At 50.4% G+C, this 15,224-nt stretch overlaps 1 protein-coding gene across 2 annotated transcripts; it reads right to left on the minus strand.

Moving 5' to 3' along the window:
* Positions 1-2,655: 2,655 nt before the first annotated feature.
* LOC109276983 (CMRF35-like molecule 5) lies at positions 2,656-9,832 on the minus strand. Of its 2 annotated transcripts, none has more exons than XM_019466335.2 (4): positions 9,509-9,832; positions 7,757-8,086; positions 6,191-6,302; positions 2,656-3,759 (listed from the first exon to the last, which is right to left on the minus strand). In XM_019466335.2, the coding sequence occupies exons 1-4, from the start codon at positions 9,546-9,548 to the stop codon at positions 3,606-3,608; spliced, it is 636 nt and encodes a 211-aa protein (XP_019321880.1). In that variant the 5' UTR covers positions 9,549-9,832; the 3' UTR covers positions 2,656-3,605. The 2 variants fall into 2 exon arrangements, with proteins under 2 accessions (XP_019321880.1, XP_019321879.2); XM_019466334.2 differs by having other exon boundaries at positions 6,191-6,317; positions 9,509-9,826.
* Between the last annotated feature and the right edge of the window lie 5,392 nt (positions 9,833-15,224).

Genomic DNA, 15,224 nt, shown 5'->3' on the forward strand with positions numbered 1-15,224 from the left:
GTGTGTGTAGGTGTGTATATGTGTGTGTTTATGTGTATGTGTTTATGTATGTATGTATATGTGTTAGTGTATGTGTGTATGTGTGAGTGTATGTATGTGTGTATGTGTGTGCATGCATGTGTGTGTCTCTGCGTGTGTCAGTGTCCATGTGTATGCATGTGTCTCCGTGTGCATGTGTGTAAGTGTGTGTGTGTATGTGTGTGTGTGTGTATGTATGCGTGTATATGTGTGTATGTGCGTGTGTATCGATCTTTATTCCTGTGACTTGTTAAATTAATTTACCAGTTCTAGCAGTTTGGTAAATTTTTTTTGATAGATTCCTTAGGATTTTCTACACAATCATGTTGCCTGTACAAAGGCACAGTTTTATTTTTTCCTTCCTAATCTGTGTGCTTTAGTGGTGTCCCGGAACCCTTGGAGCCCCTGGAAGGTCTTAAACACTCTGATGACCCTGTGGAGCATGTAGCATCGTGGACCCACTGTGTTCCGGCATTTCTGCTTTTAAAAAAGAAGTCAGAAGTGAAATGGCTCATGTTTACATGTAGGCAACAACCTCCACTTAAATAAATATTGTGATCCAAGCAAAACCTATTCGTAAGTTCATGCAAGTCTCAGATGCGGTCTGTGACCAGTGAGTAAAGCAGAGAAAGTGCAGAGCATTGTTGTGTCTGCCTAGTACTTACACTGGGGCCACATGGTGCCCCCAGCAGGCTTGGGAACTGATCTGTCCAGTGCACAGATGGACTCGCAGGATTGCTGTGTGGACCTCCTTGGGGCAGGTCCAAGTCTGCTCCCTGGCATTACGACTGGGGGTCCGGGGCCTCAGCCCTTCTGGGCTCCTCATTCTTTAATGTGATGTGAAGGCACTATGTTAAGAGTCTTCCAAAAGCAATTGGGACTCCTGGGGGGCTCAGTTGGTTAAGCATCCGACTTTGGCTTGGGTCATGATCTCATGGTTTGTGAGTTCGAGCCCCGTGTCAGGCTCTGTGCTGACAGCTTAGAGCCTGGAGCCTGCTTCAGATTCTGTGTCTCCCTCTCTCTCTCTGCTCCTCCCCTCCCCTGCTCATGGTGTCTCTCTGTCCCTCAAAAATAATAAATAAACATTAAAAAAAAAAGATTCTTCCAGGTGGCAGCTCTAAACAGGGACTGTAAATTTCTTGACACTCCTGTTATTAGAGTTGGGGGTGTGTCTCCTCCCCTTGAGTCTGGGTGGGCTGGGGCTGTGAGGTCAGTAGCCTAGAGCAGATTCCCAACTTTTCCCTATAAGTATCTTCCTAAGGAGCCTGTTTAGACATACTTTTACTAGAATCCCCACCATGGGTATGAAATTTTAATACCAAAGATATATGCCTATATATGCCTATGTTCTATATATCGATCAATCGATCCATCTGTCAATTGATCATCTATGTTTTGTATATTAAAGAGTAGCATTTTTTCCCTTCCAAGAACCAATACTTGTCTTGTCACAATGCATGGATAGAGTATGGTGACCCTGTGTGACTTCTGAGGCCAGGCCCAAAGGAACCCTGTAACTCTGTCCTCCGTCTCTTGAAACACTTGCTCTGGAGACTCTCCTTCTCAGAACACAGCTCCACACAGAGAGGCCTCCTGTAGGATCTCAGGTCAGCTATCAAGATTGAGATCAACCTGGCACATGCTCTAGACACGCAGAAAAGAAGCTTCCAGATGACAGCAGCACCCAGCCATTTAGATCCCTCCCCCACCACCGCCATTATGTCTTCCCAGCTAAGGCCCAGACTTTTTAGAGCAGAGACAGGCCATCCCTGCTGCACTCCGTCCGAATTCTTGACCACAGAATCTATGACATGACAGAAATATCGCTGTTTTGTGCCCCACGGAAGATCTAAGCAGAGAGAACTTGATGTCCCAGCCCCAGGCAGGATGGTTCAAGGAACATGCTGCCTCTGCCGGATGCACAGAGGGCTGGGGGGAGGCCCCTGGGAGACTCAGCCCTGCGGCGGAAACCTGGGGCCGGACTCCTCATGCGGTAACGTGCACGGGCTGCTGGGCCTGGAGGTCTTGCCCTTTTCAGAGGCGCGAACCAGAACCATGTGGGCTGGAGCTGTCAGCACTGGTGGGAGGTGTTCCCCACAAGAAGCCACCCGCCTCTGCAGAACACCCTGCTGCCCACCCACACCCTCTCTGCAGTGCCCCGACCACATTCAAAGGAAGCTTCTACTCGAAAATGAACCAGCACCTTTCCTAACTGATGGACTCAAGGAGAGGAACACAGTGCCAGCAAAATGCAGCTGTAGAACTTGCTTAGTGAGCGTCAGGGCCCCAGGACACAGAGGAAGAGTCCAGCTGGCCAGTTCAGCTCAGTCTCGGAGAAATTATGGACAACATGACCTCTCTAAAGAAGGAGCTCAGAAAAGAGATAGAGGTCCCCAAAATCGTTCAAAATAAAATATCTGAGCACTAGGTATTGTATGGAAACCAATTTGACAATAAATTTCGTATTAAAAAAATAAAAAGTTAATAAAAAACCGACCTTGCATTTGTGGGATTAAAAATAAAATAAAATAAAATAAAATAAAACAAAATAAAATAAAATAAAATAAGGACACAAAAAAAGAGCAGACAGAGCCCAGGAAGAATGTAAGTGGAAGAGAAAAAAAAAAACAAACAAACCCAAAACCCAAATCATTATTGAGAGGAAACATGTATAACTTTGAAAATTAAAAAAGAAAAAGGCTTGTGTTATTAGTTTTTGATGACTGAGTAGAGGAAGTTAAAAAGGAAGGGCTGGGCATCCTGGGCTGTGTTGCTCAGCTGGGCGTGGGGGTGAGAGTGTTCATGGGGACGGGACATAAAGGCCAAAGGTCAGGCCAAATCCAGGAGTGGGTGATGGTGGGTCTGAGCTGTCTGGGGGATGGACAGTGTCATGGGTGAGGAGGGGGCAGATCTGTTCCATCTTGATGGAAGAGTCCAAACGGTCCCTGGAACCCCTGCACCTAAGGACCAGTGAGGCCAAGAGACAACTGGAGGGACAGAAATGAGCTGTTCTGGTGATGACTGCATGAGTCCCCTGTGCTTAGAGGCCACCGATGTAGATGCAGGGACAGGTGGATATTTACATGGTTACAAAGCCCTGCTGCAAAACACTTACTATTTACAAAGGGGGAAAGAGTAGCTTCAACCACTATGGACAAATTTGCACACACAACTGCCCATTTCCCGGACACATTCGGATTCTAGCGTTGGATTTAGAGTCATTTCCCTCCCTCTAGAATGGAAGGGTTGTCCTCTCACATATAAAACATTGAAATGGTGTCCCCCCAAATAATCTCAAAAGAGCAAAGAAAGCCACAGATTTCATAGGAAATGTAAAAGGCAAACAGGTCAGATGTGGGTCGGGCGAAGGTCCAACCCTGCTTTCCATCTTTTACATTCAAGGAATTCTTTCTTGGAGGCGCCGATGCAGCAGAAGGTGGAATTGGCGGAACTCTGTGCAGCTGGCCCATCAGGGGGTCTTTGTCCCTGTGGACACACTCTGGAACTTTTTGGTTTAACCCAGGTTTTATGCTTACTGGAATTGGAAACCCATCGTTGGCCAGAGTCCTGAATGATGAAAGGGTCATTTATCCTTGGCGGAGCAACTCGAGGGTGGCAAGGAAAGGAGGTACCAGGAGGATCCACACAGGAGAGATTACAGGTGCGGCTGAGGACTGATGGTGGAATGAGAGTACACCCTTTCTTTTCTCTGCTTCCACAGTGGAGGCAATGGTCCCCGACCTGTGCAGAGCAGGGAGGGAGCCAGAGTTTATTCCTGACGGCAGGATGCAGGGAGTCCTCACCTAACAGGGACCTCCATCTGTCTCGGAAATGTAATCATTGCCCTTTCCCTGACCAGAGCTCAGAGGGTGTGGGGGTGTCCATGGTGGGGGGGGGGGCTGTGTTTTTCCTGCTCAGACTGACGTATCTTCCCCTGGAGTCCCCCGGACTCCCCACATCACAGTCACAGCAGGACCCAAGCAGGGGCAACTTCACAAAGGTCAAAAGCACAAAGTGAAGGTTGTGTAGCAGGGCCCTGAGCAGGGATCGTGCTGACAGGAGTGGGGTCCCTCTTCAGGGGCCGCTCCAGGCCCTTCCTGTCCACCCTCACTCCCGCCCCCAGACCTGGAGGACAGGCCAGCCCCGGTCCCTGCCCAAAAGCCCCTCTGAGGGCACGGCCATGCTGCCCAAGGCAAAGCATTCAGGGGCCTCCCAGCAGCCTTAGCCTGGGCTCCAGCACCTCTGCACCCTGATTTCATCCTGCTTGTCTGCCGCCTCCCCCAAATCCCCTCTGCCTCACCAGCAGGCCAGCCAGGACCAAAGATTTGCCTTTGCCTATTTCAATCTACGTCTGTCCCACCTTGTATAAATTCTGCCTGTACTTCCAGCTCAGACCTCATATCACCTCTTTGAAGCAGAGGAAGATACCTCTTCCTGGTAATCTGGCAATTTACGTTCTAGCTTCCCCTGGGAGGGGTCTCTCCTGGCTCTGAACCCCATCTGGTAGCACATAGCAGGTGCACTATCGGATACACCCTGGACAGTGGACACGTGGTCTAGTGGACCATTGGGCCCTTGCTCATATATGTCCCCCTAGGAGTCCCCATCAGTATCCAGAATCTGTCCCCCTCAACCTCTGCCTCATCCCCTCCCCTACAAGCAGTGCCAGGACCCTCCTGCAGTCTGGCCTTTTTCTCTCCTTCTACCTGGCTTGAGCAAGATTTGTCATGTTCATTTCACAGGGGGTTCTCTTGAGAGAGAAGACACAATGCTTTGTACTTCCTAGATTATCCTTGAACCCACTACGTTCTTTTCCCACTCTCCACTTCCTGTGGAGCTGCCGCCCCATCTCTCCACCTGCAGGCTTCCTCCTGTGCCCCTCAGTCCCCTAAAAGTTCCACATCCTCCCCTCCTGACTCCACAGAACAACTGGTCTTTAAATAGTCACGAGCAGGACAGAGGCCGATCGTGAAGCATGAACCAAGTGCCTGGCTGCACACATAACCGAACACACCGTCCAGCAGGGCAGCTCCAAGGAATAGGATCCTTGAGAAGGGAAGGAAGAGAGACTGTACCAGAAGGGAGGCGGTGAAGGGGGCTTCTGGGAGGAAACGCACCTTCACCCTGAACTCGGATGGGGTGAAACTGGGGCAGGGTGTTTGCCCTTTGAAGAAAGAGTTAATTGATTGTTCTTTGGATGCCTGTGGAGGGGGTGGGTTTCAGACTGATGGCCCAGCCTGTCGACTGACCATGTTGGGAATGTGAGAAAGCAGAAATGTCAGCTTCCCATTCCTTCCCAGCATTTCCCTAGCACTTGGGGAGGGGAGGGCTGGATCCATGGAACAGGTACCTGCTTGACTGTCTGTGGGCAGAATAATGCCCCCCCTCAAAAATGTCCTAATCCCCAGACCTGTGAATGTGTTATGTTACATGGCATGGGGGAATTAATGATACAGATGGATTTAAGTTTGCCAGCAGCTGACCTTGAGATGGGGAGGTGATCCTGGGATATCTGGGTGGATCCTATAGAATCACCAGTGTCTTTATAAATGAAAGCACACGGGAGAGCCAGTGTCAGAGTAATGAGGGTGAGAAAGACTTGACCACCCCTGCTGGCTGTGCAGATGGAGGGACCATGAGCCAGGGGTGCAGCATCCTCCAGAAGCTGGAAAAGACAAGGAAGCACTTCTCCCTTAGAGCCTCCAGGAAGAGCCAGCCCTGCCAGCACCTTGAATTTAGCCCAGTGAGCCTCATCCCAGACCTTGTCTCCAGAACTTTAAGATCATAACATCGTTTTGCCTTCAGCCACCAGGGTGGTGGTGATTTGCTCCAGCAGCCACAGGGAGCTAATCCAGAGCCCTTCCCTTCTGGCAACTTGAGGCTGAAAGCACCTGCACCTGTTTTGGCTGCTTGGGGGTCGGGAGCCAGGTCAGAAGGAGACCAGAAGCTTCTCTCCTGCAGCCCAGCTGAACAACTTTGCCTAGGTTTCTTGTGGGGAGGGGGAGCTCTTTAAGGACTCAGAGGTACAAAGAGGGGGCCCAGCGCAGACCTCGCTGTTTCTCCCCAGTAGAGGAAACATCAGGGGGGCCAATGGGGGTCCCTGTGAGAGTGTCCCGAGGAGAGCTGTCCCAAGGCAACAGTGGGAAAGGTCTGTGGGTCCAGCTCTGCTCACCTGGTTAGCGGGCTATTCAAATCCATGGGCTGGCTGCTGTTGATGCCCTGGGGAAATGGACGAGAGGAAGTCCAACTGGGCAGCGTTGTTCTCGCTACAGGCTTGGGAGAGTCTGTTGGATTAGGGACTAAACACACAGAGCAGAGCATGGTTGTGAGTGTCACAGGTGGCTCCCATGGTCTCCACACCCCACCCCCAGGGGTGCAGAACCTTTCTGTCTTAGTGCCACTGCTCAGCCACGTTGGTTTTCTCTTGCATCTTTTTGGCATTGTTCCAAACAAACAATTACTGATTTGCAGAGAATCACCAGTTTACCACCATGTGAGATATTGGGGTTGCTGGTTATGTGGGCAATTCCCATTCAGTTTCATCTCAGTGTCCTGCTGGGCACAGCTGAGCATGTCAGAACCATGTTCCCAATCCCTGGAGCCTTAAATCAGCCAGGCAGGCTCCTTTCTGAGTCTCAGCCTGGCCTGAAGCAGGCTCTGTGCCAGCTGCCCTGAAGCGATGTGACCCACGAGCTGGCAGGCCCAGGGTCCCCTGTCTCCTGGGACTGCCGAGTGCCCACAGCCCCTGCTTCCCCCTGCGGTCCTTCCTGCCTCCCCAGGGCTTGCTTTCTTACTTCTCCAGGCCTGCCCGGGGAAGGTCGTCTGGGTCAAGGGTCCAGACTCCAATTCTCTGGCACCAACTCCTCCTCCACCCTTGCACACATCCACCACCTTTGTGGTGTTAATTTCTTTTCAGTTAATTTCTAGAACATTCTAAGACCAGCATCCGTCCCCACTGCACATATTTGCACACCATATTTGCATATTCTAAGTTTGAAGAGATTTTTCTCTGCTTTAGAAATGGAGCAATCAGTAGCAAATGTAAACCTCCTTAGTGTCTGTGTGTCTGTGTGTTGGAGACAAGACTTAGGGGTCCAGAGGCAGAGCTGTGGGACGGGGGCTACAGCCTGACTCTCCTTCCAGGCTTGTCTCCAGGGAGGGCCTAGTGCTTCTGGGGCAGCTGCAGGGGAGCCCAGGGCCTCTCCAAGGATAGAGGCAGAAGAGAAGGTGTCTGCACCATAGTGGAACCTGCTTTTCATTCTAAATATGGGCTCACGGTTCCTCACCTGCTCCCTTGTGCTGATGTTGCCAGAGGAGAGAGGGGAGCAGGGAGGGGGCATGGAGAAGGTCACTTGTTCTGTAGCTGAGACCATCAGGATCATGGCTTTCTAGCACCCCACCCCTCCCTGTATGCCTGACATCACCCCATGCAGGCTGGGATGTGCTGACGTGAACGTGACCAGGAAAAGAGGAGCTGCAAGCCTGTCCTGGCTGAGTCTGCCCTTCTCTGCTCCCTCTGGGGAGACCAGATGGAGACATGCGGAGTTGTGGGGGCTCGCACTTTCTTCCAGTGTTTCCCAGAATCTTGGTGCCCCCCACCCACACAAACACATGCACACGTGTAGTCTCAGGCAAGTTTCGAGACTCCTCTCCCTCCATTGGGGAAGGCAGAGAAATAGTCCTGACTCCTCTTGGGGTGGGTCCCAGGACCCCAGAGCACAGGATGGGTGGTTCTTACCTGGATTGACAATCACGGAAAATTCGATCCCCACGTCAGTGCCAAATTGCTCGATCCCACACCAGTAAGTGTCTGCGTCGTCCTGCTGGAGATCCTCCAAGGTCATGGTGAATGTGCGTCGGCTGTGATTGTCCTGGATGGACACTTGGCCCTTCTTCACCAGTTGCTCGGACCCAGTGGTTTTCACAAGGATTTTGCAGGAATCCCAGTCATTCCCGCGACACAACCACTTCTTGTAGGATTCCCATCCCGGACCGTATGCACAGCGCACAGTCAGTGTGCCCCCCAATGTGCCTCTCACCTTTTTTCCCTCACGGGTGCAGAAGTGGCCTAGAAAACAGAAACCCAACATGCATCTTATCCTTCCGTGAGCCCAGGGCTGACCCGGGTGACACTTGGGCTTCTGGCCCTGCCCTGAAGACCAGCCAGGAGCCTCTGCCCTCTGTCTAATTGCCACATCCCGTCTGTCCCTTCATCCCCTGCAGGATTTCTTTTCTGTCACCCCTCTTGTGAATCCCCCTTGAGGCTCCTAACTCTCCTAACCAATACAGGGCTCTCTGCACGCTCACCATCCTACTGACCACCGTCCCCTGCCCGACCTCAAGCAGCACCTCTCCCAGCAGCACAGAGCACACACTGCAGCCACAGGTGTATTTCTGAATCCCAGAGCTGGTGAGACAGTGTGGCCCCCTCCCCATCTATGCCTCTGATACTCTACCTGCGCCCCTCAACAAAACCTCAGCCTCTGAATCACACGGAACTGGCATGGAACTAAATACACACACACACACACACACACACACACACACTCTCTCTCTCTCTCTCTCTCTCTCTCTCTCTCACACACACACACACACAACAGGTGATTGCTTGTTTTGTTGTTGTTGTTGTTGTTTTCCTTTTTTTTTTTTTACGTATACACCTTGTTCTTCTGTGTCTTCATACCTTTGTACAAGCTCCTCCCTCTACCAGGAATGTGCTTTCTTCTTTGCTTGAAGGAATCAAACTCTTATATTCATCCTTCCAGGCTCAGCTCAAACAGTTTCTCCCTTTCTGTAGCCAACTTGGTCGCTGCTGGCGCCACCAGACCACTTAGTCCCTGTCTCAGGTATCATGCTAAGGACACTAGATGATGATCTGTCTTTAGATCATCCAGAGCAGAGACCCAGGCAGGCTGGAGTGTGGGGATGAGCAACTCTCCAGAGAGCCTGTCACCCTGGTTTTGCTGCTTGCCTTCCTCTCTGTTGTCTGAGGTCTTCGGAAAAAAGGATCCTGGCTCAAGCTATAGTTCAAGACCAAATGTACAGGCTTAAATGATCCAGATGCCCGATCTCCACCTTAACTGAGTGGCTTTCTGCTGGAGCCCGAGCATCTGGCTTCTTCAGAGTTCCTCAGGAATTCATGCATTTATGTGTGTGTGCATATATGTGTGTGTGTGTGCAACTATCTATCATCTATCCATCTGTCCATCCATCCATCCATCCACCCATCCATCATCTGTCTTAGGATCTATCTACCACAAGTTGACAAACTGTGCCCTAGAAAACGGACACCATTTGTGCTATTTATTTTTATTTCCTTCCCCAACACCTAACTTAGTACCTGTCAGGTAACAAAACATTAAAAAAAAAATTTTAATGAATAAGTGTCTGGATGAATGAAAGGCTCTGCCACTTCCTCCCATGCAGACCCTGTCTGTGTTCCCCTCCTTCACCCTGCAGGTGCTCGATCCTAGAGCCCCGCCTCACTCACCCTGGATGACAAGAAGGAACAGAACCGGGAGCAGCCACATGTCCTGCTTGGTTGTCTCCCTGGTGCTCAGCAAACGCCAGCTGCCCTCTGGGGACTGGAACAGAGCTCAGAGTCAAACTGCCTTCTATTTCTCTAAAATATTCGTTTTTGTTTCTCTCATCTACTTTTCTTAATTTTTCTTCAGTTACTTCCTAATTTCATTCATCAATTGCAAAGTAGTGCTGTCCGTTGGGAGCTTATGGCTGAAGTGATGTGGTGTCCCCTCTCCTTGCTCTGGCTGCTTAACTCGGCACCCCCTGGAGGGTGACCCTGAAGACCTTCTCTCTGGGGAGAGCTCTGCCCCTCCCCTCCCTAGCACCACCTCCTGTCTGTGCACACCTACTTCCTGTACCCCATCTCCCAGCCCCGCTCCCCACCTCCATTGGTTATTGCCCCCTTTGTACAGCTGTCCACCCTGTTAGCAGCTCAGATGTGCTCCAAATGCCATTTCTTGTCATCTGCACTCCTAAAGTCAATCTGTCCCAACATGTGGTCCGTGGGCCTGGGGCTTCCTCTCCACCTGCCCCCACCACACTAGTCTTCCGTAGACAAAGAGGATGGGGTCTTCTCCCTGCCACCTGCCACCCTCAGATTGCCTTGCAGGGGTCGGGGGCTTGGCGGGGGTTGGGGGGCTCTGGTGCAGCCCAGGGCTTTGCCAGAGGAGTAGGAGAGGGTGTGGCTGGCCAGCCCAGGGCGGGGGTGGGGGGGATGCAGAACAAGAATTCTTGTCCCTGGGGCGCCTGGGTGACTCAGTTGGTTGGGCGCCCGACTTTGGCTCACGTCATGATCTCACAGTTTGTGGGTTCGAGCCCCGCGTCAGGCTCTCTGCTGACAGCTCAGAGCCTGGAACCTGCTTCGGATTCTGTGTCTCCGTCTCTCTCTGCCCCTCTCCCACTCACCTCTGTCTCTCTCTCTCTCTCTCAAAAATAAACATAAAAAATGAAAATAAAAAAAAGAAGAATTCCTGTCCCCTTCAAGGTCCTTCTGGTTGGACTAAGAATCAAATTGACATGAGACAGATTAACAAGAGAAAATCGCATCTAATAGCATACGTGCAGGGAGTCCACACAGACATGGCAGTCAGGCAAAAAGAGGTAAAAATGTCATGCTGAATGAAGGAGAAGGGGGTAGGAGTCTGAGATTTCTAAGGGAAGAAACACAATTCACAGGAAGATGAAACCAGTAAGTAAGTGTTTGGTACACAGATGTTGGCCCTGCCATGCAGCTGCATTACTCAGATAACACTTGTCCTTCATAATAACCCTTATTCTGCAAAGATCCTCTAATTGAGATTCTTTATGTCGTTAGGGGCAAAAGTTTCTCTGGAGCCCACAGGGTCTTGACTGCCTTTACCTCCGAATAATCTTCACATCAAGGTGGCCTACCTGGGGGCCTGCCTTAAGTTCCTATACTTCTGTTTGTGTCCATGTGTGAGGCTGAGCCTTCTTCTGGGATTGGGACCCCAGTGAGCCCTGAATTTATGCAGGGGTGGTGAGTGGGAACATTGGCCTCTCCTCAAATTTTCCCTCCCTCCCTTCCTTTCTCAAGGTCGACTGAGGTGTAATTGGGATAAAATAAACCACATACGCTTAGAGTGAAAAGACTCAAACGTTTTTCTTGTTCTTTTTGCTACTTCTCGAATCTTACATACAGTACAACTTTGTCGTGCTGTTCGGATCTATGTGTTTAACACACGGATCATTTCACAGAACCACCACCACAGACATGCAAAGCAATGCTATCACCTCGCGGGACAGGTCTTTCACTCTGACTTCCGTTTCTTTAATGGCAGGCAGTCCAGCTGGTGAGATTAGGACTTCAAGTGCTGATGTGGCTTCTGTGGACTGTGGTTCCTGCGTGCGCTGGTTCAGCCTTCTGGAGCCTTGCAGGCGCTCCCAGATGCCCCATGTGCGCCATCTAGTGGCCAGTCTGTGACTGGCGATGGCCTTCACCAAGTCTCAAACTCCAGTATTCTCCCCAGGGTCTGATCAGGAGCCCACTGGGGCGCGATGCCGGGAGATCAAACGTCCCTTTCTTCAGCTGCTTTCTCTTCTCCATCCTCCCCCATTCCCTCCCAGCTTTCAGAACCGCCACCTCCTCCTTTCCTGGTCCTTTGGCTAGGAAGCTTGGAGAGCTGAAGCTTTACTCTCCCCAGTCTGCTGTGTACTTCCTGTGATTGGGTTTGCATCCAGGGCCAAGCAGCAGAAGAACAAAGAGAGAGAAGATGCACTGGTATTCCTCCCTCTCTCCCCCCTCTTGGGGCCCAAGCTCTTCTGGGCAGCAAAGACCTTCCCCCTTCAGAGTTCCAGCTGTCGGCCCCCAGCGGCTGCAGGTGGAATTGCAGCTTCTGTCCTGAGGTTTGCTTGCTGGGGACTTGGTAGGAGCGAAAGAAAACACGAACACCAAGAAAACATGGGACTCCTCCCGCCCCCTTCCATTAGTGCTTCGTTTTTCTGTTCCTCTGGAGCTCTTGAGGTCCTGCTGAGAGTGCAGGGTTCCCGCTCAGGTAGGAGGATATAAAAGGAAATATAATCAGAAAATAATCAGAAAAACTCACAGCTGGATTGGTCTTATACTTGGTCTGGTTTCCTTCCTCAATCTCTTAACTAGGGCTCATTTTTCAGAATACTCAGTCGCTGCACATATTCTGCCTGGGTTCTTAGCTGTAGTCAGGGCACGAGGTCTATGGAGTGTTGTTGACTTCATTTTACCTGAGCTGGAAGGTTACTGCATAGATTTTCAAGAGTAAAATGCTGGAAACAGGGTCAAAGGCCGATAATACAGGAGTAGTTCACTGTGCTACAGCCACACAATGGAACATTAAGACAACTATTTCAAGAATAAGTAAGCAGAGGTGTGATGCCTTGGAAAGATTTCCATGATAAAACATAAAACTTTTTTATTGGAGTATAAAATACACACCGAAAGTGCACACATCAAAAGTGCAAAGATCAACACATTTGCACAAAGAAAACACACCCATGCAACCAGCACTCCGACCCAGACACAAACAGTCCCATCCCCCAGAAGGCTCTTTAACTTCATGAAATATTTGGGGAAACCAAGGCAGTTAGAGAGGATGCTGGGAGCCACCTTCAAAACTCTTTACTCTGGAATTTAGAAGATGCCTCTACCCGCTCATGTGAAGACATAGCCTGTATATCAAGAAGGGATAGAAGGTTGAAAGAAATTGGCACCATACGACACACCTATTTCACATGGAGTTTTGTCCCCACATACTCAGAACCTCAACCAGCTATGCTTTGGCTCATTATCAATTACAGTCAGATAACAAACAATGATCAGACATTGAGGCAGGTGTGTAATATGAAAGAGAAGGACCGGAGAAGACCAGACCAAACCAAAGCATGACCACAGAGTGAGGAGAGTTTTTGAAAACATCACCAAGCAGAGAATAAAAAAAAAGGAGCTTTTGAAATAAAAGTATAATTCTTAAACTGAATATTTCATCAAAGATTACAAGAGAGAATAAAAGCACAAAATTACATTAAAAAAAAAACCTCCCAAAAGGTAGAACCAAACTCACAAAGTTGGAAAACGTAAAAGAAAAACAGGAGACGAACTGATTCAGAGAGGAGAGGGAAAGGGAGCAGGGGACAGTCAGAGGAGGGGACACCTGAAGGAAGAGGAGACACTTGTGTGAAAGTCACATAGGAATCATTAGTAAGAAGTTTGGGGCTGGAAAGTGACCAACAGCCCACAGTCAGGGGAAATCTGCCAAGGGTGACCAGGAAGCATCTAGGGCACAATGAGGTTGATGGGAATGGGCGACTTCTCCTTCCTTATAATCTTCCCATGGCACCTTTGCCTCAGAGGGACTCAGGACCTCCAGGGGACTCTGAGAGGGAGGGGCAGCAGGTCAGGATCTGGGCTGGACCAGGACCAAGGGAGGGAGAGGGTGGTCTGGGGTGCACTGAGGTGGGCTGCCTGGAAGAAGGTTCAGGATGGGGCTGTATGGCCAGCGAGGCTGGGTGTGAGCCCTGAGTACTGATTCTTCCCCACGTGCAAACCCAACGTGTGCCCATCTCCTCCTTGGACCCGACTCTGAGGTTCTGGTGTCCCTTCCCAGGGACACCTGGGTCACCTGGTTTGCTGGCAGCTGGCTGGCAGCTGCACTGGGTCACCTGGTTTGCTGGCAGCTGGCTCCCCAGGTCCTCACACACAATTGCAATAGCACCCTAGACAGTGGGATGCTTTGCTTCCGCAAATCACGGAAGACACATGATGATGTCAGCCACATGCTCCCAAAGAAGGCACTAATCTAATTAATAAAATTAGGAAGTAATGGAAGGAAAATTTTAAGGGAAGTAGATGAGAGAAACTAAAAAAGGAAAAAATTTAAAATAGAGGCACTTTGCCTCTGAGTTCAGTTCAAGTCCCCGGAGGGCAGCTGACATTTGCTGAGCACCAGGGAGACAAGCCAGGCAGGCAGGACATGTGCCAGCTCTGCTTCTTTTTGTCATCCAAGGTGAGTGGCATGGGGGCTTCAGGACCAAACCCCTGCAGGGCCAGGGCAGGACACAGACAGGGTCTGTCCTGGGGAAACGGCAGAGACTTTCACTCATCCATAGACGGATGATAGATAGATGCATACATGCACATATATATATATATATATATATATATATATATGCACACACACATAAATGCATGAAATTCTGAGGAACTCTGAAGAAGCACAGGTGCCCAACCTCCAGCAGAGAGCCACTCAGTCAAGGTGGGGTTCAGGCATCTGCATCATTTAAAAGCACAACTGGTCTTCATTTGTCGCTCAAGCCAAGAAGCACTCTTCTGAAGAGCTCAGACAACAGGGAGGAAGGCAGGCAGCAAAACCAGGGTGAAAGGCTCTCTGGAGAGTTGCTCGTCCCCACACATCAGCCTGCCTGGATCTCTGCTCTGGATGATCCAAAGACCAGGCCGCATCCAAGGTTATTAGCTCAACTACCAAGACAGGGACAAAGTGCTCTGGTGGCACCGGGAGGGACTGAGTTGGCTGCAGAACTGGAGAAACCATAGAAGAGACTCCATTTGAGCCAAGGCTTGAAGGAGAAGATAAGGGTTGATTTCTTCAAGCAGAGAAGAAGGCACATTGTAGGCAGAGGGAAGAGCTTGTACAAAGGTATGAAGAAACAAAATAGCGAGGTGTGTAGGTAAAAAAATCAATCAATCACCTGTGGGACGGAGTGAGCGTTTGTCATGTGTGTGAGTGTGTGTGTTTAGTTCCATGTCATGTGTCGATTCGGGGGCTGAGGGTTTATAGGTGTGTGGGGGTTAGAGTGTCGGGGGCATGGATGGGGAGGGGGCCACACTGTCTCACCAGCTCTGGGATTCAGAAATACACCTGTGGCTGCAGTGTGTGCTCTGAGCTGCCAGGAAGAGGTGCTGCTTGAGGGCAAGGAGGGGTCGGTGGTCAGTAAGATAGCAAGTGAGCAGAGGCCCCTGTGTTGGGCAGTTAGGAGCCTCAGGGGGGATTCACAGGGGGATTGACAGCAAAACAAATCCTGCAGGGGATGAAGGGACAAGCAGGATGTGGCAATTAGAGAGTGGAGGCTCCTGGCTGGTCCTCAGGGCAGGACCAGAAGCTCCAGCAGTGCCCAGGTCAGCTCTGGGCCAATGAAGTACAAGGTGCATGTTGGTTTTCTGTTTTCTAGGCCAC

This window comes from Panthera pardus, unplaced genomic scaffold, assembly GCF_024362965.1.
Source record: "Panthera pardus isolate Hobbes unplaced genomic scaffold, ASM2436296v1 HiC_scaffold_3, whole genome shotgun sequence".
In the NCBI taxonomy this organism is placed as follows: Eukaryota; Metazoa; Chordata; class Mammalia; order Carnivora; family Felidae; genus Panthera; species Panthera pardus.

Excerpts from the sequence above, each read along its gene's own strand:
- LOC109276983 (XM_019466334.2), bottom strand. The coding sequence starts at position 9,548 with ATGTGGCTGCTCCCGGTTCTGTTCCTTCTTGTCATCCAGG. Across the intron at positions 6,318-7,756 it reads TTCCGTGATTGTCAATCCAG|TCCCTAATCCAACAGACTCT; the intron begins GTAAGAACCACC and ends CTGTGTGTTTAG. Across the intron at positions 3,760-6,190 it reads TTGAATAGCCCGCTAACCAG|GTCGGGGACCATTGCCTCCA; the intron begins GTGAGCAGAGCT and ends TGCTCTGCACAG.